Source organism: Lissotriton helveticus, chromosome 1_1 (genome assembly GCF_964261635.1).
Source record: "Lissotriton helveticus chromosome 1_1, aLisHel1.1, whole genome shotgun sequence".
NCBI classification, from domain to species: Eukaryota; Metazoa; Chordata; class Amphibia; order Caudata; family Salamandridae; genus Lissotriton; species Lissotriton helveticus.
Window position 1 is genome coordinate 12,544,196 of NC_136057.1, and position 25,694 is coordinate 12,569,889.

The following is a 25,694-nucleotide window of genomic DNA, read 5'->3' on the forward strand; positions in this document are numbered from 1 at the left end:
CCTAACTTAAATTCTCTAAACTCTCTTATATAAACAGCCAAGAGATTGCAAAGCTGCAAACAAGTACGATTAGTTATTAGCGCTGAGCGTGAGCACATGTTGGGAAGTAACAATGATATAATAATACGATTTTTAAACATAGGTTTCCTGCATATAAGCAGCAACAGTATGTTAGCTATTTGCGAAAAAATAATATCCACAATAACAAAGAACATAAGGACACAATAGTAATATAATTAGCAACTCACAAGCCCCTGAACCTCAACATCTAGCAGGTCCAAAAGGTCATGCTCCTGGTCCAGGATGTCGAACCACTGGTGCGTCAATTGGTTACAGGTAGGCCGGTCCCCAGAGTAGCCAAACACGCCCGGCCCACCCTCTCCCACCACCATTGACGCTGCCGGAGCCTGTACCCAGGCCTGCTGCCTGGTACCAGGGTTAAGGGGAGGTGGCGCTGGTAAAAAAAAAACAGTGCGGCCACCTCCGCCTCACTGACAAAAGGCCTGCGGCTGTACCCCTTGTGGGCGCCACCTTCCGCAAGGAAGGCGGTCACAGCTCTCACTCCTTGGCTTCTTACCCTGGCCCTTAGTTGTTTTTAGGGTTTTCGCCATGGTTCTGGGTAGGCGGAGGCCAGAAAAGAAAAGGTAGGAAGCAAAAAAGTAAGTAAAAGAAATGAAAAAAGCAAGTAATAGAAAAGGAGCCAAAACCCACTAAAAACACACAAGAAGTAGGAAAAAGCAAAAATATATAATCAGGTCTAGAGAGGGATAGATAATAAATAAAAAGATCAAATAAATATTATCAAAACAAAGGATTGAAAAGATATAGGGATGATAGAAAATAGGCCAAGAACCATAGCAAAAAGTGAAAAACAAGCTGGCCGCGCACATTGGTGACCGCATGGTGAAGTGCGCACAATATTTTCCCCTGAGCACGCAATAAGCTTCCCGAATGAGCAATGCACATCCCTGAACAGGAAAAAAAACATCCCAAATGGGCGGAGTAAGCAACTCTGCGTGCTTGAGAATCTCTGCGTTGCTCGCTGAGTTTTATTGCAACTTCGCGGAATTCCATGAACTGTGGCAACGCAAACTCCACCCAGGGTTACATATGGCATTTCTTGGTGTTCGAATAATCCATATTTGGTTCTGATGGCCGTCTTCTATTCGTTTTCTTCACATACACTTATGATATGATAGGCACCCTTCAAATCCAATTTCGTAAAAATCTTTGCACCTTTTGGTTGCTTGAGTAAGACTGAGATCAAGGGTAAGGTATTGAGATTTTTTGCAGTTATACTGTTTAGTCATTACAAGATCTTAACTCTCCGTCACTTTTGGGAACGAGGAAGAATGGCAATGAGACAGTAGACTGCGAGGGTCGAATGAATCCATTTTTCAGACATTTTTTAAGATAATCCTTCAGATACTGATTGTCCACTTCGGTGAGGGAGTAGATTCTACTACAAGGTAGATTTACCCCCGGTTCTAGGTCGATTTTACAATCATAAGAACGATGTGACAGACATTTCTTCACCTCCGTTTCATTGAACACATCGGCAAACTCTTGATATTCATCTGGAAGTTTTTCAGTCTGTATAACACACACCAAGATCTTGTTCTCGCACAAGGAGTTGCCAGATTCTCATTTGGCAGAATTCACCACCAGGTAAGGGTGATTGCTGATGTCTCAATGTCTAGCGCCACAACCCAGCAACTCCACAGCACCTCCACATCCCACTCTGGGTCCCAGATGCAGGCCCAGTGAGGCATCTGGACCCCGGGGACTGTCCACACTTTCCTGATTTTGGTTGCCATTGTGTTGCAATGAGTGTGCAATGATAAGTGATACATTACTAGTTTTGCCCAGCGATGCGCCTCTTTTTCTGATTGTAGCCCTGAATGTCCTCTCCCCCTGGGACTCTGGCTGGTCACCCTGGCTGTTGGATGGCTTGGGGGGTTGTTGATCTGTGCTGCACTTGGCCCTGGCTGCTTCATTCTGCATTTCATTGGTTTTGTTTCCAATGTTTCATTGGAGGTGGACTTATAGGCTATTTTTGCCTCTAGAAGGAAAAAAATCATGTTGGGCTGACTAACATGAGTTTTTTTGCCACTAATGGGTCTTTTGTTAGTTTTTGCCTGTTAACATCAGAATTTGTATCGCCTTCACGCTATTGTTAGAAAACTATCGCCTTGTAGAGACGTATTGTAAATACAGCGCTAACAGGGCGATATTTATACGTGATAGGCCGCGTTAAGAAAAGTGCCTCTAACTAGCTTTAGCGTTAGTTATTTGCAGTTCTTAAACATATACCCCCTAGTGTGTTACATATACAACACCCACCAATTCAAATAACATATCTAACAGTTATGTCATCAGTGAGCCAAATCTAAACACAGCTGGAGACACATTGCTCACCTGTGTGAGAAGACCCCCTGGTGCTCCTTGGAGCTGTGAACAATAAATCACGCCTGCGCACCAATATAAGGAGTTCTGCATCACCTACCACATGACACCACTACAGCAGGGTGCACGGAGGAGATTACCAATAGTGGACTGCACCTCTCTGTATCACAGGCCGGAGGAAGTTGTGCTGGGTGAGGCCCTTGAGCAGCGGTGAACTTGTGTGGCAGGAGCCCTGCACCTTCATGCCTGATGGAGCCCTATTGCATCACCTGTATCGGGAGGCCTCTAGGCCTGGGTGGTAAATTCCGTTCCGCTCGCAGAATTTGTGGAATTTGGATAATTTTGCGTTCTGCGGAGAAAGCAAAATTGACCAAAATTCTGCTTTCCGCGTTCTCAAATGCGTGTTTGCGAGATATTTCCCCCCGAGCACGCAAACAGTGATTGCGAACAGTAAAAAAGCAACACGAACAAGCAATTCCACGTGTTTGCGGAGTTTGTGCGTGTTCGCAGAGATTTTTTACCATTTCGCAGATATTTGCGTAAACCGATTACGCAAATTACGCCCACCCCTAGAGGTTTCCCCAGCAGACTTGGTGGCAACAGCTGTACCCAGGCTTGTGAAATCCTACCTGGCAGAGGCTCCTGCTAGCTGAGTCACAGATTTGGAGAGAATGCAGTGGACTGTGCTACTTTGTCAATGTCCAGGTGAGGCGCAAGTGGGACGTGTAGCGAAGGAGGCCAGGGCGTCAAGTCAGGCCGAGGCCTAGCACCTGTGGGTGACGCACCCCGAGTGGTGGCTCATCCGCTGTAGCTTTCAAGCAGTGCAAGAAGAGGAAACATAACACGATGATAACTTTTTGATGTACTCATGCTATGTTTCCTTTGTAGACTGGTGGTTGGGTGAGGCTGCTCTACTCACGGAGCAGGGACGGATTGGTAATTGCACAATGACGGTTTGGTCAGCCCTCTCAGGCCGTTTAAAGCGTTTCCTGCCTCCCAGCTGTCCTGTCCCTCTGCAGCAGTATTTCATGGTGGCCGTATGCAGCCATGCGTAGCGGGTGTTCCACTGGTGTGCCAAAGGCAAGCTCGCCTGCGTCTGTTCACCCCTGAACCACACCAAAATCTTAGGACCTTTCCTCTAAGACACTCCACCGCTATAACACCAGCACCCTTCTTACCATCAATCCTGGACATCACACCACCTGCCATCTAGCAACACTGTAGAATTCTCTTGCACCCTGCGCCTGTCAAAACTGCAAATACACCTTCTGCCACATCAGAACACCAGCACCTCCAGGAGGAGTCATTGCCATTGTATAAAAAAGCACACTCCGACTGACCACGCACTCTAATGACCCGAAGATGATAATGGAACACCTCCACTTCCAGCTCTGGACTAATCCCAACACCACCGTCTGCGGCACCCTCATCTACAGGCCCCCTGGGCCATGAACCCCCATTAACTGATGCAATTGTAGACCTCATTGCACCCCAGGCCCTCCCATCCACTGATTACATCCTACTTAGAGACCTCAAGTTCACCTGAATAACCCCAGTGACCACAACACCACCCCCTTCCTGGAGAACCTCACTAACATCGAACTCAAGTAGCTAGTCACTGCACTTACCCACATAGCCTGACAGTCACTCGAGCATGTCTTCTCCACCAGCGGGAACTTCAACTGCAGCCACACCACAGGACTCTCCTGTACCGACCATCATAGTTTACATTATTCCTTCACCACGCCCACCGTACACCAGTGCCATCATTTCCCCTGTCGCAGCTGGATCAAGGCCACTGAAGAACTTTCTGTCAAATCCCTCAGCTCCACCACTCCGCTAATGTGCAACGTCCACCGATGGATCTCCAAGTGCGCCGACACCCTGGCACCCCTCACGAAAAGACCAGGCAAACAAAACTCTAAGAAGGCCAACTGGTTCACTCCCGCCCTCAACTAGTCTAGCCCACCTGCAGACATCTTGAGACGAGATGGAGCCACAACAGCAATCAACTCCACAACAAGGTCAACTTAGCACCATGGAGCAAGGGTGCCTGAGCTGGTGAATGGCAACCATTGTGCACCAACATATGGAAAAAAGACAGGGGACTTATTCATGAGCCCCTTCTGACAGCCCCATCCTGCTGGCGCATCATTTACTTGACATACTTGCAGTGTAATTCTTGCACCACATCGCGTCGTATTTGCAAAGTGACGCATCTAGTAATCTGCGTGACCTTGTGGACCCCTGTGCCACATTATATCTGCATTATACCTGCATCAGGTATGATATATGCAGGGTGGGCGTTTCCATGCAACGAAGTCTCATAGCAGTGGGACAGTGAAATCCGACAGCAACAATGGTAGGACGCCACAGCATCAGTACCTTACGCCTACCTCATGGCAGGTGTAAATGTGACACCATGCCATAGAGATAGGGTGGCCCCATGCCTTGCTGGAGTTGCGTCATGCTTGTGACACAACTGCAACAATGTGTGACTTTAGCGCTGACAGATACGTCAGGATTCTAGACGTATCTGTCATTAATTGTGACATGGAGCGCCATACAGTGAGTATAGCGCATCCATGGTGTCGCAAGAAGGGCATAGTGAAAAGTGTTGCAGCGCTGTTTTGCCGCAGCTATGCAACACTTTTCATGAATAAGGCCCAGGAATGCACACTATCTTATTGATTGGCCGCATTCCTGCCCTGTAGTTTTGTCACAGGGCAGCGCAGCAATATGCCTTGCAGAGCTGTCCAGCACCAAAACCTTCTGAAATGCCCCATTTTTAAGACCAGCTATTTTGTGGTCTTAAAAAACTGCTTCTAACTGGAGTTATAAGCAGTTTTGTTGGTTTTGCACCACACAAGGAATTCCTTGTAACTATCCAGAAGTGGGGTTAGCAGCAGTTTTTGTTTTGCCTTAGAAGGCCTACATCCCATATTTCGCTAAGTCCCGCTAACAGAAGTGGCGATCCCAAAAATTCACATTTATGACGAAAACTGCCGCTAACTGCGGTTAGCAGCAACTTGTAAATCCAGCTATAAAAAAGCCACTGTAGTATCAAAAAATGTATGCTATGGCACCGTTAACTTCTTCTACATATGCCCCAATATGTTGCTACTTGAACGGCTGGGGGTTGATTATTGTCATGTGAATTATGTGCATGCGAGCAAGAGAACATCCTGAGGGCATAAATAGAGGGGATTGAGCTGAGGAATAAACATTTGGACCGTCTACACTGTGGGCTCATTCTTGATGTTGCACCATTGCCTTTACCCCCTTAATTTTGGCGATGATGATGGGTTATCACAGTCTTTAATTTTTAACAAAATCAACTGCAGTGGGACAATTGCTGGAAATCATCTTTGTAACCTGTTTTGGTTGCCAGATAGAGAGGAAAAGGTTTTGGGAGATGTGCTCCCGTCCTGGTGTCATCACGCCAAGCATCAACAACATGGTGCTCATTTTGGGTTGCTTCCAGGTGTCTAAGAGAAGGAAGTGAGTAACATGCTTCCAATTTATCTAGGGCATTGATGGTGAAGTGCACACCCAGGTGATTACAATTTGCTTTCATTTGTGCATTCACAGTGATGTGCACACCTAAGAACCCCACTGTTTCCTATTTATTGCATGTGCTGTGGAACATTTCCTGCCAAAGCTCCAAGAGAATGTTTTGGTTTGAAAGAAGTGTGGGCTAGGGAGAGAGCTGCAGCTGGAAGAAGCATGCTGAGGTGTGTGATCCATCTTCAAATAAATAGGTGTCCTTTGAACTTCATCCGTGTTTGGTGCAGCTTTAAATTCTACATCAACTATTGACATCAGATCTATCTGAATGAATGAAAGTTAATTTGTAGTGCGCAAACTTAGGCCAGCGGGCATCAAGGCGCAGTCAACACATAAACATTTATACAAATACAGAAAGACTTTAATGATAAGCCTGAGAGAAGAGCCAAGTCTTCAGAAGCTTCCGGAAAATGGCCAAAGAGGGTTGCTTGGAGGGTTCGGGGGGGGAGATTGTTCCACAGTTTGGGAGCCAGAGTAGAAAAGGCTCTTCCACCCCATCTAACCTTTTGATCTGAGATAAGAAGATTAGTTGGTATACTTGTGGATGGTGTTACTCCTTCATTTGTTCCAAATCTACATGCCATGTTTGGTACATCACAAAATACTAGCATCAATTCCTCTACTTCCCACTTCATCCTCCAATTGTCTTCCTTCTTCCTCTATTTCCCCTTTAAATGGGGAAAACGATTAAGATTCCACAATGCTCGATCGCCTACACGAAAAGCATTTATCAACACTTCCACAACTTTCACTGCCTGAAACTGCCTCTACGTCATTACAAACTAATTGCATAAATCCCTTCTCCTGATTTATTTTTCAGACTCTCCTACTTCTTAAATGTTGCCATGTGTGCAATCCGTTAAGTATAAAGTAAACTACTGAGCTGTTTATTAGAGTGGGAACCCATTAAGGCAGATACCCTGAAGAAGGCTTGCACTGCAGAGATTAGACATGCACCGAAACATTGCCCCATACCTCAGCATCTCCCCAGGAGACCAGGTTAGTGATATATTGATAACAGGAATCATTACGAGGGAGCCAGACGGTCTTGTCATTCAAGCGTAGAATTCCATCGGCGTGACGGATCTTGAGGGTGGTCTTTCCCAAGGTCCCGGGGGTCACTCCAGAGTCCACTAGGGAGACAAGTAATGCAAGCAAATTTAAAGCAGATTCTAATTATATGTACATTTTGTGGTCAAAATATGTGACAGAAATAAAACAATTTAATGGACTTTGGCACATTGATAAAATAAACGGCAAAAATAAGTATTATGAATGTTGCTAAAGGAAGCAGTGTTTAATATTTTTTTATTTTCTGGAGGTGGGCAGCAGTGCAGATTTTATTTAAAAAAATAGTTTAACTCCTTTCATTTCCATCATGGTTCTCAATGAATAGTACAAGCAGTACAAAAATACCGTAGGAAGCGTCCTCTACTCTGCTACAGTGCTCTACACATATTAAAATACTCCTATGCACTACTAGGTAGAAGAGGATAGTATATTTACTATGTTTTAAACCAAAGTGAAGGGTTCTTAGTGTGAGGGAGTGATTGCGCTCAGCTGGTTAACTGGCAAATTAACTGACACAGACCTAATGTTGTGGTGCTACCAGGAAAGAGGTGACCCTAACAACCCCTTGGATGATGTTGTACAAGACAAACATCTACATTAAAGACAAAAGACCTGTGCACACACATGAAAATCAAACATATAATATGGCAATTTGTGAGACTGAAAGAAAAAGCAGTTGACGCCAGTTGCTCTCGTTGTTTTAATGTTCGCTTTAGAAAACGCCAGCCGACACGTGTTTTGTCGGAGTACAATACACCCTGACTCTTCAGGGCTAGGTCCTAATGGATAAGAAACAATGAATCCCCCACAACCGGTGATAATTCCACCTCTTTTAGGGTATCTGAAAATTGTTCGGTAGGTAGTGAAAGAAAATCAAATGCTCCGCTGTGGCGGTGTGTTCAATAAATGGTCGCAGATTACAGGGCCCGGAAAAAGATGGGTACGTCTTCAGATGCTAGATGAACGAACACGTCTTCAATGTGTGACCTCCAAATTTCGATGGCTCCTCGGTAAAAGCCTGGTGACCTGTCCGACCCCGATTACGGCATCCTCCTTCTTTCCGATGATGTGCATGGATGCACATCATCTAGCACCTGAGGACGTACCCATCTTTTTCCAGACCCTGCCTACATCCTACCACTGCTCAAATATTATCAATATTAACTGCCTACATTGAACTTTCATCTTAGCACCTACCTAAAGGATCACCACCTACTTGATGGTTCTCAACATGGATTTAGAAGCCACCACAGTACGGAAACTGCACTGACAGCTGTTTTTAATAACATTTGGACTCAAGTGGACGCAGTGCTTACCACTCTCCTTGTTCTACTTGTCTTCACCGCAGCCTTTGATACCCTGCCGCCTCACAGGCTGATTGATCGCCTCAGAGAGATAGGTATCGGGGTTCGGCCTTGGGGCTTCTCGCCTCCTTTCTTAGTGAGCGGGCACAGACGGTGAGGTTTGGGCAGTTCTACTCAGCACCCACACCCTTGTTGTGCGGTGTTCCTCTGGGCTCCTCCTTGAGCCCAACCCTTTTCAATATCTATTTCGCTCCTCTTGCTAAGGTTGTGAGATCCTTTGGGTTGGAGGTGCTGTGCTATGCGGGCGACATTCAAATAATGATGTCTATTACGCATAGTGTAAGCAAGTCGGTCCTTAATTTTAGAAACTGCTTGCAGGCAGTTTCCTCCCGGATGGTGGAAAAGTTTCTGAACTTAAATGGTGAGAAGACGGAAGTCTTGGTTTTTGGGAGCAAACAGGAGATCTGGTCCAGAGACTGGTGGCCGAATGAGCTTGGTGCCTGTCCCTGCCCGGTTGCCCATCGGAAAAACCTTGGAGTTATCGTGGACAATTCATTGTCACTAAACCTTCAGGTTAAGAGGACATTTTCCTCCTGTTTTGGGATCATTAGGACCCTTAGAAACATCTCCCATTTTCTCTCCTTCGAAGCACGTCAGCAGGCCATCATTGCTCTGGTAACGTCCAGATTGGTCTATTGTAATGCCCTTTGTTTGGGCATTTACAAGGGTCTAGTGCGACGTCTGCAGATGATGCAGCTAAGCTGGTGATGAATCTACCAAAATTTCCTGCAGTCATAGCCTTCATCAAGTTGTTGCACTGGTTGCCGATGGACTGTAGGATCCTTTTTAAGACTCTGTGCATGACTCACGATGCCTAATAAGGCTCAGGCCCTGAGGCGGTTAAGGACATTGTCCATCGCTATGTTTCAAGTAAGCAGCTCTGGTCTGCAGAGAAGAATCTGCTAACTGTACCGAGATTTAAGAAGGTCAAATGGGGCGGTAGAACTTTTTTCAATGTTGCTTCTAAGCTGTGGAACTCCCTCCCGGAAGAACTCTTGGGCCAGGTGTCTCTTTCTCTTTTCTGTAAAGCCTTAACAACCTGGCTTTTCGCACAGCCCTCGTTATAAGCATGTTTTTCAGTCTGCACCCATTCTCCGCATACAGCGCCTTGATGCCCTTGGGCTAAGTTTGCGCTCTACAAGTCCAATATTAATTTATTCATTCATTCATCAAGTGACTGCCCAAACACACAAACCTCTAGACAACACTGACTACCTACATCTACCCTCTGCCAAAATACAGAAACCCCAAGACGACAATAACTGTTTACATCCTCACACTGCCCGAATACACAAACCCCAAGACGACACTAACTGCCAACATACTCCCACTTCCCAAATACATAAACCACCAGATGACACTAACTGCCTACATCTTCCCACTGCCCGAACACAGAAACTCCTGGATGACATTAACTGCCGACATCCTGCATCTGCCCAAATGCACGAACCCCAGACAACACTGACTGCCTACATCCTCCCACTGCCCAAATAAAAACCAAAAACAAAGACTGTAACTGTTTACATCCTCCCACTGCCCAAAAACACAAACCGCCAGGTGATGCTTATTGCCCATAGCTTCCCCCTGCCTGAAGACACAAATCCCCAGATGACACTAACTTCCTACATCCTCCCCCTGCTTGAATGTACAAACCCCAGATGACAGTAACTGCTGACATCCTCCAACTGTCCAAATGTAAAAACCCCCAAACAAATCCAACTGCCTACATACTCCCACTGTACGGATACATACGCCCTCAGATGACACTTACTGCTGACATCCTCCCACTGCCCAAATACACAACCTCACAGACAATACTAACTGTTGACATCCTCCCTCTGCCCTAATACACAAACCCAAAGACAACACTGTCGACATCCTCCTACTGCCTTAATACACAACCCCACCGACTACACGAACTGTCGACATCCTCCCACTTCCCAAATAGACATACCCACAGGCAACATTCCCTACCTACATTCTTCCATTGCCCAAATACACAAACCCCCAGACAACATTAACTGCCCATATCCTCCTGCTGGCTGAATTCATAAACCTTCAGACAACACTAACTGCCAACATCCTCCCATTGGACACATACACAAACCAACCCCATTATTTCTCAAGACCCACAGTGAGAAGCTTCTTTTGAGCCGAATAGTGCATTGTGAGGCCCACACAGCACAAGGGCCAAACGACACAGAAAACTCTCCAAACACAAACAAGTTTTGGAAGGAGTCTGAAAAGTGCAGATGGACAGAGCGGCAAGGTGTCTTGGCAGGGATTTACAGAGAGAAGGCTCGGATATAGGACTGTCTTGAAAGGGAACCTGTCCCTGTTTATTGAGTCCGATGATGGTAGAGCAGGCAGCAGAACTCTATTTTCAACGGAAATTTACATGTATATTTAAAACTGCTTTAAGTGAGGGTTTTGCTTTTTGGGGCTATGTTAATGGTCTGTGATTAGCGTTCCCCACACTGTAGGTAAATCTAGTGGCGGCCCCTCCACAATGGCAGAGGAGAATCGCCCCACTGCCTGGAGCAGAGCCAGCGACCCAAAAATAAAACAATGCTATAACTTTGTTTTATTTTTTATTTGCCAGCTCTGAGCCAGCTTGAGCATTGATGGACAATGCATGGGGGGTGGGAGGAGGAGTGCTTGTGCACACCCCTAATAACACTTATGAGTTTGGCCGGACGTCTCAGGCTGACCAAAACACACATGAGCACTTAGGTTTCCCCATCCCGGTTGCATTCAGCAGCCAGACTTGAGAAAACCCACAGACTCAATGAACTGAGGGGAGCATCTTTCCTGCATGCTCTGGCCAATCCCTGTGCTGCAATGCAGCATGGGGATTGGATGGGAGTCTGACCCAGGGGCTGCAGGGACCAGGAAGAGGCCAGCAGGACCAACGCAATGCGGGTGGCGGCTAGCGGCATCAGGTAAGTGTTTTTATTTAATATTTTTAACATGTATTCCCCCGCATCCCCCCTACCGGCTACCACCTTTTGTTATTGGCAGATACCACTGGGTACATCTCAGACATTCAGACCATGTTCACCAATGAGGTGCTCTTCCTGTTTGTACAGCCCGGGTGGCGCACAGCCCCACAATGTTGCAGGGATTCTGCACAAATACAGAACTATGAACAGGAAATGGGAGCTTGATGTATAGGGACTGAGTCTTTCTACCATCTTAGTACTCACAAACCCAGGACCGACTAGCTATAGTGCCTCACTTGATCTCCTACTCACTCATAGGGAAATCAAATGATTAGGCACCCCAGAACACAACTCTCCCAGATCTCTCAGGAATCGTGGTAACAAGTTGGTACTCCCCTGAGGCAGAAAGCCGGGGGATTAGGATCTAGGACCTAGAATTGCTAGAATTGTTTTTATGAGCCTTGCAGACTGACTTTAATGATTTGCGTGTCTCTGCTAAATTTATTTTATTTTGTCACCGTTTTCATTCCTCATTTCCTGACTCGCTGGTGACACATACTTGCTCGTCAACACTTCCTGACCCTCCACGCAGCCAAATAGGCGCTGACGCAGTAGGGGGCACAGAGAACCGCCATCTTGGAGGTATGCCAGGTCGGCGGTGCAGCTCTCGCTGCCTCCCGCCCGCCCAGAGACATAAAAACGCGCTGATAAGCGCCGCGCATTGTTGGTACTCCCCTGAGGCGGAAAGCCGGGGAATTATGATCTAGGACCTAGAATTGCTAGAATTGTTTTTATGAGCCTTGCATACTGATTTTAATAATTTGCGCGTCTCTGCTAAATTTATTTTACTTTGTCACCGTTTTCATTCCTCATTTCCTGACTCGCTGTTGACACATACTTGCTCGTCAACACTTCCTGACCCCCCGCGCAGCCGAATAGGCGCTGACGCGGTAGGGGGCACAGGGAACCGCCATCTTGGGGGTAGGCCAGGTCGGCGTTCTAGCTCTCGCTGCCTCCCGCACGACCAGAGACATAAAATGCGCTGGTAAGCGCCGCGCATTGTTGGTACTCCCCTGAGGCGGAAAGCCGGGGAATTAGGATCTAGGACCTAGAATTGCTAGAATTGTTTTTATGAGCCTTGCAGACTGATTTTAATAATTGGCGTGTCTCTGCTAAATTAATTTTATTTTGTCACCGTTTTCATTCCTCATTTCCTGACTCGCTGGTGACACATACTTGCTCGTCAACTTTTCCTGACCCCCCGCGCAGCCGAATAGGCACTGACACGGTAGGGGGCGGTAGGGGGCACAGGGAACCGCCATCTTGGGGGTAGGCCAGGTTGGCGATCTAGCTCTCGCTGCCTCCCGCCCGCCCAGAGATATAAAAATGCGCTGGTAAGCGCCGCGCATTGTTTGTACTCCCCTGAGGCGGAAAGCCGGGGGATTAGGATCTAGGACCTAGAATTGCTAGAATTGTTTTTATGAGCCTTGCAGACTGATTTTAATAATTTGCGCATCTCTGCTAAATTTATTTTATTTTGTCACCGTTTTCATTCCTCATTTCCTGACTCGCTGGTGACACAGACTTGCTCGTCAACACTTCCTGACCACCCGCGCAGCCGAATAGGCGCTGCCGCGGTAGGGGGCACAGGGAACCACCATCTTGGGGGTAGGCCAGGTCGGCGGTCTAGCTCTCGCTGCCTCCTGCCCTCCTCCCACTCCTTCAAATGGTGGCAGGGGTTCGTCCACGCAGCGGGCGGGCGCAGTGGGCGCCCAAAAGGCAAGCCCGTCTGCGCCCATCCGCGCCGGACCCACGCCCAGCGCCATGACCCCTGGTCTACAGCCCCCGGGAGCTCCGTCAAGACGGGTCTTCAGTCAAGATCAGTTGCTGAAGTTAAATCCGGGTTGTGACAAAGTGGACTGCACTACTCTTAGGCCAGACATTGACGGCCAGTCAAGTCCGCGTCAATGCTCAACATGTCTGCTCGATCTCCCTGTGTTCATCTGGGGTCGGGTATGGTCACCCTCCAGGATCTCCCCCTCTAAAGAGGTACGGGGGGAGCATAACACGAGCTGTATTCTGATCAGCGCAAGATCTCTGGTAAAGCATAGTGTGGAGTGTGCACAGATGATACAGGATAGAAATATAAAAATCTCTTTCATTACAGAGACCTGGACTTATGCAGCTTCTGGGCCAGATCTAGTAAAAGCAACCCCACCTAATTATCTGAACTTTGTTTTGGATAGGCCAGGGAAAAGGGGAGGAGGTCTAGCCATTATCTATCATGCCTCCATCCAAGGGTCCTTTCAGCCAATGGTTTTTAAGGCATGCGAAGCCCTGGGGTTTAAGCTTGTGCTGTCTAACCATCAGTCCCTCAAGGGCTGTCTTCTCCACAGACCCCCGGGCGCAAAGGCCCGGTTCCTTGAAGAGATTTATTTATTTATTTATTTATTTGCTGGTTTGTATAGCGCTTGAATCGACTCCAAACTGGAGTATCTCTGCGCTTTTGAGGCCGGTAATAACAGAGGTGGTGGATGGATGAGGGAGACTAGATCTTACTTGTGAATAGTACAGTTTTCAGGAGTTTCCTAAATTTAAGGTGTTCTTTACATTGTCTTAGAGATAGAGGGAGTTTGTTCCATAGAGTGGGTCCAGCAATAGAAAGAGCTTTAAGGCCATGTCTGTTTTTTTTGGCACGGGGGACCACTAGGAGGAGATTGTTACCGGACCTAAGAGTTCGAGTTGGGACATAAGGGACAAACTTTTGCTCTAAATAGGCTGGCCCTTGTCCATTCAAACATTTGTGGATAAGACAGCATATTTTAAATTTGGTTCTCTGTCTTATTGAGAGCCAGTGCAGCTGCTCCAGGAGGGGTTTGGAGGCAGTCCTCGGGGGAGCATTGAGAACAAGGCGAGCCGCCGTGTTATGAATGAGCTGTAACTTCGCCAGTACCCCATCGTTGGCAGAAAGCAACAGGCCATTACAATAGTCGATCCGACTTAGAATCAATGCTTGAACAAGGGTTTTTCTTGAAGAATCAGGCAGCAGAGGGAAAACTTTGCGTAAGAGGCTGATGGTATTGAAGCATATTCCTGAAATATAGTTTGTGTGTTGTTTGAGTGACAGATCTTGGTCAAATGACAGATGAGTAATATCCTAGAGGAAGCTTTGTGTGTTAACTCCTTTATAGCCCTGGGAGACTTTAATTTCCATCTAGAGGGCAGCGCTGACCCGGACACGCTCGCATTATCTGAAGCAATGCACGGGGTGAGACTCACTCAGCCGGTCGAAGGGGCGACGCACTTTGGCTGGACACACGCTAGATGGGATCTTTACGAATAACCCTGACCTAAAATTTGTAAAGACTGAACCCATGGCCTGGTCAGACCATGCTGCGGTGCTGTTTAACATATTCAGCCCTCTGGTGCGTAAGATAATGCATGGTAGGAATACCGCAATGATTTGTAGGCCCTGGAAAAATCTTGATGGCACTGCTCTCGAGGAGCTTCTGGTGTTTTCTAGGACAGTGCTGCCAACTGATGTGAACAGAGCGGCTGCCAGGTACACAGACTGGATCGATCAGGCCTGCTGTATCCTGGCCCCGCCAAAAGTGTGCCGCCCTATGAGATCGGCCCCATCAGCCCCATGATTTACGGATGAGCTCAGAGATGCTAAAGTAGTTTGTAAGAAGCTGGAACGCATTTGGCGGTCCAACTACAATGACATAGACAAGGCCAGATTGAAAGCCTCCCAAAGGGTGTATAAAGATCTCATAAGGAAGGATAAGAGTGCTTATTTCACCGATCGGATCGAGAGGGCCAAAAATTCATCTAGGGATCTCTTTGATACCGTTGCTGGCTTGGCCTCTCCCAAGTCAGTGATCGTTCCTCCAAGCCTGGAACTCTGTGAGTCTTTAGCCGAGTTCTTTCTTAACAAGGTACAAGTTATCTTCACCACTCTTGAGCCCCAGGTAGCCTTAAGTTTACTGGATGGCTCACATAGGACTCCAGCGGGTATCCCGCAGGAAGAGAAATTTTTGGCGTTTGAGCCAGTGCGCACTGCAGACATTCTTAGATTGCTGCACACAACAAAATCAGGTTCCCCCCATGACCCCTGCCCAGCGTCAGTAGCGAAGTTGGCAGCCCTCCCAATTGCAGATACCTTAGCCACGCTGTTCAACCAGATGTTTGATGTGGGCGATTTTCCCACATGTTGGAAACGGGCCTCTATTTTTCCCTTGCTTAAGAAGCCCTCATTGGATATCACTGATCCTAACAGCTATAGGCCCATTGCTAGGCTGCCACTTCCTGCTAAACTAATTGAGAAGGCCATGAATTTCCAGCTGTGTGCCTTTCTGCGTTCGTCACAGGGCCTGGACTTAGCCCAACATGGGTTCAGGGAAGGCCACAGTACTGAGACCACCCTGGTTAAATCCACGAGGAGGTCAGGAAGGCTCTGGATGCAGGAGGCCAAGCGGTGCTGGTCCTTCTCGACTTATCTGCAGCCTTCGATATGGTCCACCATAATGTGTTGGTGGACCGTTTAGAGGACTGTGGGATTCAGGGGAGAGCACTGAGTATCCTGAAAGCTTTCCTGAGGAAAAGAGTCCAGGTGGTGGCAATGGGAGACTTCGAGTCTAAACCTTTCAAACTCCCAGGCGGGGTCCCTCAGGGATCCTCCCTAAGTCCCACACTATTTAACCTTTATGTTTCCTCTCTTGCCCCGGTGATCCGATCCTACGGGTTCGAGTTAACATCGTACGCCGATGATACGCAGATCGTGGTATCATTGCTTCTGGGGAAAAATCAAGGCGTTGCCGCCAGGTTTCAGGATTGCATGAAGGCAGTCAGCATCTGGATGGAAAAAAGTTCCTTAAAGTTGAACTCCTCTAAAACGGAGGTGCTACTTTTTGGGTCTAACACCAACCTTTGGAGCCCTGAGTGGTGGCCGGAAGACATGGGACCCCCTCCCTCCCCTGCCACGAAGGTGAAGAATTTAGGAGTGATTATAGACGATCAACTCTCCTATAAACCCCAAGTAAAGGCACTCTCCTCATCCATTCATTGGACCTTGAAAATTATCAGGAAGATCCTCCCCTTCCTGCCAGTAGGGAGCAGAAAGACGGTGGTGACAGCTCTTGTGCTCTCCCGCCTTGATTACTGCAACAGCCTGCTCCTAGAGGCCCAACAGGGGCTGCTTAATAAGCTACAGGTATTACAAAATGCGGCGGCCCATCTTATTGTCGGTCTGCCTAAATTTGCATCCGTTTCCAGGGAGCTGGAGAAGTTGCATTGGCTCCCGGTGCGGAAACGGATCAGGTTCAAGTCCTTATGCATTGTTTATAAAGCGCTCCATGGAATAGGTCCAATGTTCCTCCAGCAGCTCTTCCAATGATACATGCCGGAAAGACAACTAAGGTCGGCTAACTTGGGGCCGATCAAGACTGCCCGTATCAGGAAGGTGCGCTGGGGGGGCCGAAGCTTCGTTAGAGGGGCGGCGATGGCCTGGAATGCCCTTCCTATGACCCTAAAGCAAAGTGCCAACCTTTTGGCATTCCGGAAAAAATTTAAAACTTGGCTATTCGCGACCTAGATTAGCGGCTGGAAACTCAGGGAGCTACCACTTCAGCGCCAGGACACCGGTTGGTATTAGTGCGCTCTATAAATGGTATAAATAAATAAATAAATAAATAAGACATACCCTTTCGCTCACTCTTTTGTACTCATCCACAATAAGATCTGATGGTGACAACTATTTATTTTAACTACCGAGCCCCAACATGCAGTATATGTGTCACAACAAGCAGGAAAATGCATAGTACAAGTATTGTTAGCATAGAAGTCAGTCAATAAATCATGAAGAGAAAGGACTACAGTGCCTAACATCCCTCCCCTTGCTAAGAAGAAGTGTTATTGTACAATGGAAGTTCTCTGGGCTTTGTCAGCATACCCCATACCTCAGCCTGTAGATGATAGATCTACATCATGGGTGCTCGTCTCCCTGGAAAGGTCCCTCTCCAAGTGGGTGTTACCTATTTGTGCACCCGACTAAAAACCCAAGTACGCTGTCCAAACAAAAGCTTTCTCAGTATGTTTTGTCCAAGGGATAAGGCCTAGCCAGACCAAAATAACAAGGGGCATTGGTGTTAAACCTTGCAAATAATGTACAGTTATGGCCATAATGCTGTCACTCACACTGTCAGTAGACGATGGATGAAGTGGGCTCAACCAGTGACCCATGTTCAATGCTGTTGTGGTCATAAGGAAGATGCAATTGGCACTAATATAGACAGATGAATGAAGAAAAATGACTGAGGGCCACTCTATATGTACGTATTTCTTTATATTTTTTAATGGCACTTTTGGGGAAAAACAAACGGTCTTCACTAATGCGAGACCTAAATAAATAGCACATGAAGAAGACAAAGCATGTCTTCGAACAGCAAAGAAACAGGGGAACAGTTTTTGGAAATAAAAATGCAAATGCATCCCAGCGCTGAGAAGACCGTAGCTGGGTAGCCGCGCGCATAACAATAAAAAGTATAATAAAAATGATAATGTGAAACAGTGTTGGTAATAGAAGTGTTACCAATTAGCAAACCAAAGAACTATAAATACAGTTTTAGACAGAATGATGAGAGGCACTAGGCATATTAAAACATGTTACAGTGTTCAATAATGGGTCATGCTCTGAATTATTGTGTACGTAGAAAAATCTTTATTTCACAAATGTCATTGCAACGTGGACATATCCAACGTGTTTCACCCTAGCAAGGGCTTCTTCAGGGTAATCTGTTATTTAAGCACTTTCCAAGAAATACTGGAGAAAAGACCCACAAGCATTTAACTGTACTTGCACCGTTCCTTGATCATTCGTATCATCCGAGTAGCTCAGCATGTGTTGTACTTTCTTTACTTAAAAGTAGGTCATCTTTGGATTTAAAGTGCACTACTTTATTGTTTCCGGCGAGTTCGAGTTTATTGGTTTTGAACAAATAAGTATCAGGATAGTCCATGTCCGGAGAGTCATCGATCCAGTTTCCTTGTGCCTTGCTACCACTTTCTGTTTTTAAAAAACTATAAATACAACATTAACCTACACCACAACTAAAAAGATGCAAAACCTCAGGCCTCTATTTTGTATTCACCAAAACGAAACATGCGTCAATCACTCTGGAGTGTGGTCAGTGTCACAAACCGCCTAGAAAGAGAGCAGTGTGGTCAGGGCGCTGTCTTTTACTTACCCCATCCTACAGTGAAGAAGAGGGTGGCACAGAGCAGCAGAACCCTGGACCTGGCACCGCCCAAACTCCTCGACCCTCCCATCCTCTGGGCCTGTAAGAATGCGTTGGGGGCACACTTTATCAGTAGTAGAACACTCTGCAAATCAATACCACGTCCTACCCAATATACACATCTTAGTGATCATTCTGACATGTTCTTCAAAACACACAACAACCCAAGTCCAAATCTTGAAAAAGTAGAAATGAATTTGGGAACAGAAAATTGAGGAAAACCAAAGGAATGTACAGACATAACAGTTAATATATGCATTACTGTTTCTAAAAAATAAATAACAATAAAATGCATTGTTGGACTTGGCCCTTCTGGCAGGTTCACCCCTGAACTTTTTGCCTTGTTAATGTTACATCATAAAAGTGATTTCTGGTCTTTGCGCACTTTAGCACTGTGGCGCAGTGTAAAGTGCGTGCGTTCTCTGAGTGCGTGTGTGAGATTGGCCTGCCCTCACATAGGAATGTATGGGGGATATGTGTGTCCATGGTAGTTCCTGATGTGTGGGGAGTGCGAGGTCGAGTTTGGTATGTGCGGACTCTTGTGATTAAATGCTGCGCGATGATGTGTGTGGCTTTAATGTGCCTAGTGTGGAAGTGCCACTTCTAGAAGTTGGCCTGCCTGTGCAGTAAATGTGAATTGACTGTCTGGCTTGTGATTGGCTAAAGCTGGCTGGTGTGCCTGGCTCCAGAAGTCAGGATGGGTCTGCCCCGGTGGTGAATGGGGAGATCTGCATGTTGATGGCACGGAGGGGCTGCACCTGGGACCTGAATAGGGCTGGGCTTCCCCTACACAATGCCGGCTCCGCCCCCTGTGGTGCATTTGATGTCCTGGCCTGTCCTGTGAATAGGTAGAGGGGCTGAGCAAAACAAAGTGCTCCAGATCCAGTTGCATCTGGTTTTCCCCCACCCTGCACCCTAGTGACAGAAAGGGTTTGGTGTATAATAAGAGGCTTTGACCTCATGTAAAATGTTCTTGTTTCCTGAATTGAATCTACCAGGGGCGTGCTGAGGCTGGGGCCCAGGGGAAGGCTTGCCTCCCTGGGCCCTGCCCAGCCCCTGGATGCCCTGGATGCTAGAGGACTTCTTTGGGACCCTTGTTGATTGCTTTTTGATGTTGCTAAGGATTGTTCAGCCTGCCCGGCAGCATGGGAGCGCTGTCCTGCCTTTATCCTTGTTGTGCTTGCCTATTTGCTAGCCTTCTAGACTTAAGGCTGCCCTAGCACCCTGTGTGCGCTTTTCTTTGTTTCCTGGATTGACCCCCAGCGAGGTAGAGCCGGGGGCTGAGCAGCACGATGCTGTCTGCTCTGGAGGAGGGAACATCCCCCTCGGGGGATTCCCTGTCATTCCGGCATTGCGGGTGCCACCCCGCTTATGTGAATTTAATTAAGGGTGCCACCCCTTTTTATTTTTAGTTTATACTACGAGGGTGCCTACCCCTCATTATTGCCCCCGACAAGTGATGCAGTGGAAAAACCGGAAGCCAGGCCCGCACCCGCCTGACTGTGGGCGGGGCCTGGAGTGCGTCCCTTCCGCTTCCCCCTGCCTGGGGTAGCCATTGCTGCCTTACCAGTCTCCCGGGTCGAGAGGGAGACCGGATTTGTTGCCCGCCGCCCAAAAAGGAGCTGGTGCTGCGTGGGGAGGCCGGGAGCCCACCCCGTCTCCCGGAGTGGCCGCGAGACGTCCCAGAGCCTTGGGGGCTCTATTTTAAAAGTCCCGGTCCCGTGATCGGGGACTGGGTGAAGACCGGGTGAAGCAGGCGCACTTTAAAGGCGGGGCTCCCATGAGGAGAGAGAGAGCCCCGCAAAGCGCTACCACCGCCTGAGGAAGAGAGAGCCTCCCCCAGCAGCCTGGTGAGTCAGGGCTGGACTGGGTGACGTGGGGGCATTGCTGTTACCGCTCCCTGTGGGAGCCGATGGAGTATAGGTGCCGGTGCGAGGCACTGTGTCAGAGCGGGCCGCTCCAGCGATTAGAGGGGCCCGTGTTCTTGCCCCTGAGGTCCACTTCTTTTTGAGAGCCTAGAAGGGCTCCCCGAGAGGCCCAGTTATTTTAGAGCCTAGATGGCTCCAACCGAAAATGCACCCTATTTGTTTGGAGCCTCGAAGGCTCCCATGAGTGGCGCAGTTTTAGTCCAGAGGGCACACGTGTGTCCAGAGCCTAGAGGGCTCCATCGTGTGCGTGACATGTTATTTCTAGAGCCAGAGGGATCCACCGGTGGGGACATTTGTTTCTTTAAGGAGCCAGAGTGCTCCAATGCACATGTTTGTTCCAGAGCCTAGAGGGCTCCAACCTTTTTTTGCGCAGGTCTGTCCTAAGGGCCAGTGAGGGCCACTGTCGCAGTTTTGAGTTCACAGCTGCCCAGCAAGTAGTGGGAAGCTGCACCGATTAGGTTTTCCTTCCTAGGGACATGTCTATGGACTCAGGAGTGAGTCGCACTCCTTCACGTCTACTTTGGCCTTCCACAGCTGTGCAGCACTTAGTGCCAGCTGCAGCGTTTAGGCCCCTTGCTCTTGTCCTCAGCTGTCCAGCAAGTAGTGGGCAGCTGCAATGTTTAGATTTTGGCACAGTGGTGCAACCTGGACTCTATTGTGATTTATGTGCTATGCTAATTTATGTGCTGATGCTTTTGGGTGTTAGGAAATGTACTGTGTGTAGTATGTTTTGCATACCCTGTCTTTACCTAGTATAGTTATACTAGTGAGTTCATGGGTCCCTGCGTGATATATGCCTAAGGTGGTTAGGATTGCGTAGCAGGTACTTACCTTTTACCAGTGGTTACTGGTCGTGTGCTACATTTGCTATTTGGTGCTATAAGTATTCCATGTTCTGAGTGCTATTCCTACAAAGTGCTATTTCTACAAAGTGCTGATGCTGACAGTGGCCCATGAGGCCCTGTCCCATGTAAATAATCCCCTGTAAATTCCGCCCGTGCCAGTGGCACAGTGTAAATTGTGTGTTTATTATCTACTGTGTTTGGTGTAATACAAAGGCTATTTTTATATATAACCTTGTGTGGAGTTCCTTTTGTGGGGGGCCTGGGAAGTTGTTGCTGGTGGGTGCGTGCGCAAATACTTAACTTACATTGCCTCCGGGATTAGCCTTACTGCTCGTGTCATTTTACCTAGAGGGTGAGCAGGGGTTATCTTTGGCGTGTAGCTCCCTTGCCCTGACTAGAGTGGTGGTTTCTGCTTGGCTTTGGCGCAAGCCTTAGCCAACCGGAAATCCCCATTTCTAACATGCATTCACTCTGCTGTTTACTTTTAGTGTTCCTGACCGGTTAAAAAAACAAGGGGCAATATTATCAAGAAACGGCATTAAAATTATTGCCGCTTTAGCGGCCGAAAACTGCAGCTAAAGCGGCGATAATGTGCTTGATAATATGCCCTTGAGAATTTCAATAGAAGCCCATGTTCTCGTGTCAACATGGGCTTCTATTGGAATTCTCAAGGGCATATTATCTAGGCCATTATCGCAGCTTTAGCTGCAGTTTTCTGCCGCTAAAGCGGCGATAATTATAACTGTGCTTGATAATATGCCCCAACTTCATTCAACCTTGTAAAACAACTGTCCTTATGTTAACGTCTGTTACCCCCTCACATCTCTCTCCACTCCCCTGTGATTGTCCTTATTTTAATGTCTCTTCTCCTCTCACACCTCTCTTCAGCCCACTGCCTGTGTTTTTATGTCAGTGACGGCTGTTGAATTTTAAAAGTGATGGGGCGTACATTATATACACAAGCATTAGGTGTCAGCGAGCGTAGCAAGCAGGTCCGGAGTGAAAAGGGCAAGTGCGAGTTTTCCCCCTCGAGGAATTCTGAGAAAATATGGGATTCAAATTATAGATTTTATAGCAAACATTGATAACTAGTTTTTAAAAAACTGGAATTCAAATGGGGCATTTTACAGCACAAGTTTCAAGACAATTATCAAAGCATAACAGAAATTTGCGAAGTAGAAATACCTAATTTGTCTGTCTGGGATATGCCCTCCGGCTCATTAACCCACCCACGCATAAAAATAGTCGCCACAAGTGTTTCCCACCTGGATGCCTCTTTGTACCTGTTCACTGTATTTTGTGAGGCATGGGCCTCTGTAGCCCCTCTGATCTAGGAGCCAATAACACAATAAAAAATCTAGGAGTCCTAATAGATGATTACTTAAATCTTAGCAAACACATTAACTCAGTTATTTCTACAAGTTTCAAAACCCTTAGAATCAGTATTAAAATTTGCTCTTTTATTCCCTTTAATTCAAGGAAAATAGTCATTACACTGTTGATCCTTACAAATTGGACTACAGTAATGGACTATACACAAATGTCCCAAAGCAATCCTTGAAAAAACTGCAGAGTGTCCAGAAGGCACCTGCTAGACTTCTTCTTGATCTTCCAAAATTCAAGGCACTTTGGCTCACCTACAAAGCTCTTCTTGACTCAGGCCCCGCCCATCTCAAACAATCCCGAGCACGGTGTGTGCCCAGCAGGGATTTACGATCTAAAAGCTCCATGATGGTCACCCGCCCCAGATTCAAAAGACTCATATTGGGGGTAGTTGCTTTGCCTCAGAAGCCTCTCAACTCTGGAACAGCCTGCCTATAAACCTCAGAGCGGCTCCCACGCTGCTGATCTTTAGGAAACTGCTTAAAACATGGGTCGGCCGTGGGAACAATGCAAACAAGCATTGGCCAAGACCTGGAACGAGCTCCCGGTGAACATCAGAGCGGCTCCCACCCTGCTGATCTTTAGGAAACTGCTTAAAACATGGGTCGGCAGTGGGAACAATGCAAACAAGCATTGGCCAAGACCTGGAACGAGCTCCCGGTGAACATCAGAGCGGCTCCCACCCTGCTGATCTTTAGGAAACTGCTTAAAACATAGGTCGGCGGTGAGAACAATCCAAACAAGCATTGGCCAAGACCTGGAACGAGCTCCCGGTGAACATCAGAGTGGCTCCCACCCGGCTGATCTTTAGGAAACTGCATAAAACATGGGTCGGCCGTGGGAACAATGCAAACAAGCATTGGCCAAGACCTGGAACGAGCTCCCGGTGAACATCAGAGTGGCTCCCACCCGGCTGACCTTTAGGAAACTGCTTAAAACATGGGTCGGCCGTGGGAACAATGCGAACAAGCATTGGCCAAGACCTGGAACGAGCTCCCGGTGAACATCAGAGCGGCTTCCACGCTGCTGATCTTTAGGAAACTGCTTAAAACATAGGTCGGTGGTGGGAACAATGCAAACAAGCATTGGCCAAGACCTGGAACGAGCTCCCGGTGAACATCAGAGGTCGGCCGTGGGAACAATGCAAACAAGCCTTAGTAAATGCATTAGGTTTCTTAGTCTCAGAGAGTCCGAACTGCAGTGCTAGTGCTGGCTCAGGCTGCCACTTCAGGTACAGTCTGGCATGAAGGAGAACAGGTTCGTCCTTGTCAACAATGTAAACAAGCATTGGTAAATGCATTAGATTTCTTAGTCTCTTAGGGTCCGTTCTGCAGTGCTAGTGCTGGCTCAGGCTGGCACTTCCGGTACAGTCTGGAATAAGGGAGAGCGGAGTCGGCCTGGGCAACAATGCAAACAAGCATTGGTAAATGCATTAGGTTTCTTAGACTCTGAGAGTCCGTGCTGCATTGCTAGTGCTGGCTCAGGCTGGCACTTCCGGTACAGATTGGCATGAGGGAGAGCGGGGTCGCCCTGGGCAACAATGCAAACAAGCATTGGTAAATGCATTAGGTTTCTTAGTATCTGAAGATCCGTACTGCAGTGCTAGTGCTGGCTCAGGCTGGCATTTACGGTACAGTCTGGAATAAAGGAGAGCTGGGTCGGCCTGGGTACCAATGCAAATAAGCATTGGTAAATGCACTAGGTTTCTTAGTGTCTGAAGGTCCGTACTGCAGTGCTAGTACTGGCTCAGGCTGGCACTCCAGGTACAGTCTGGAATAAGGTAGAGTGGGGTCAGCCTGGGCAACAATGCAAACAAGCCTTGGTAAATGCATTAAGTTTCTTAGTCTCTGAGGGTCCGTACTGCAGTGGCAGCGCTGGCTCAGGCTGACACTTTAGGTACAGACTGGCATGAGGGAGAGCAGGGTCGGCCTGAGTAACAATGCATAAAGATCAGAATTCAAATCAATCTCACTTACTTGCTATTCCGTCTGGCAAGCAAATTTCTGCTGTATTCTGCTCCTCCAGGTGCGTTCAGCTCCAATCGTCTACAAACCCCAAGCCCACATAGCAGCACACAGCAGATTCCAACACGTTTTTCTACTCCTGGTGGGAGGGACAGAGGGACGGACTGGGAAGCTTTTCCAAGATTAATGACTTCTCATTTAAAACTGAGCTGACATGCTGCTCTTTTGACTCAGGTAATATATTGCTGTCGTCCCTCATTTGTGTGCACGAGAGCACAATGCAACCTCCGTCACGTCTTAATAAAACTGGACTGAAGCAGGAGTAAAATAAACAAAAGTAAAACACTCATCGTGCTCCGACCTGGCTGCCTGACCTGGAAGGAGGCTACACTGTGACCAGGTCCTGCCATTCACGATGACCAACAGCAGATTCTGGCTGAATGCAGAGGTCAGTGACACGCCCCACTCTTTCATCGCCTCGATATGCCTGCCCTGCCTCCGGACATTTAGGCGAAAGGCCTTGCTCTATGGATGATTAAAATAACACCTAAAAAAGAAACTATACCTCCAAATTAACACACACCACACCCACCACTAAATCATCACACCCTTCGCTCATTCTTACAGGGGGAAAAAGAGCTCGATCATCTACTACATGAACCCTGTCAAGTGTCACTCATCAGGGGTCAAACCAATGTAAATGCGTCATTGCTACCACATTACGGCACTGAAATCATTTGTCATGCAATCTGAAGTTCCACCACCTCTGGTTTTGCTTGCACTGCATCTTTAAAAAGACTTGCTGTCAGCGTAAACCTGGCTCATGCACATTGATAGTGCGCTCAGAAAAACTGCTGCCCCTCTTGTATAACGATTGGGGTCGAGTAGGTCAGGCGTTGTCAGTTTATGTTTGTTGGCTGTAGTCCCAG

The 25,694-nt window shown here is 47.5% G+C and overlaps 1 protein-coding gene across 1 annotated transcript in view; it reads right to left on the reverse strand.

Moving 5' to 3' along the window:
• Positions 1–24,852, reverse strand: part of LOC144766822 (lectin-like) — a 72,303-nt gene extending 47,451 nt beyond the window's left edge. The window contains exons 1-3 of the mRNA XM_078650549.1: positions 24,778–24,852; positions 18,595–18,685; positions 6,949–7,106 (exon numbers count right to left, since the gene is read on the reverse strand). Of these exons, the coding sequence (XP_078506675.1) occupies positions 6,949–7,106; positions 18,595–18,676 (240 nt within the window). The 5' untranslated portion in view covers positions 18,677–18,685; positions 24,778–24,852. The remainder of the gene's footprint in view (positions 1–6,948; positions 7,107–18,594; positions 18,686–24,777) is intronic.
• Positions 24,853–25,694: the final 842 nt, after the last annotated feature.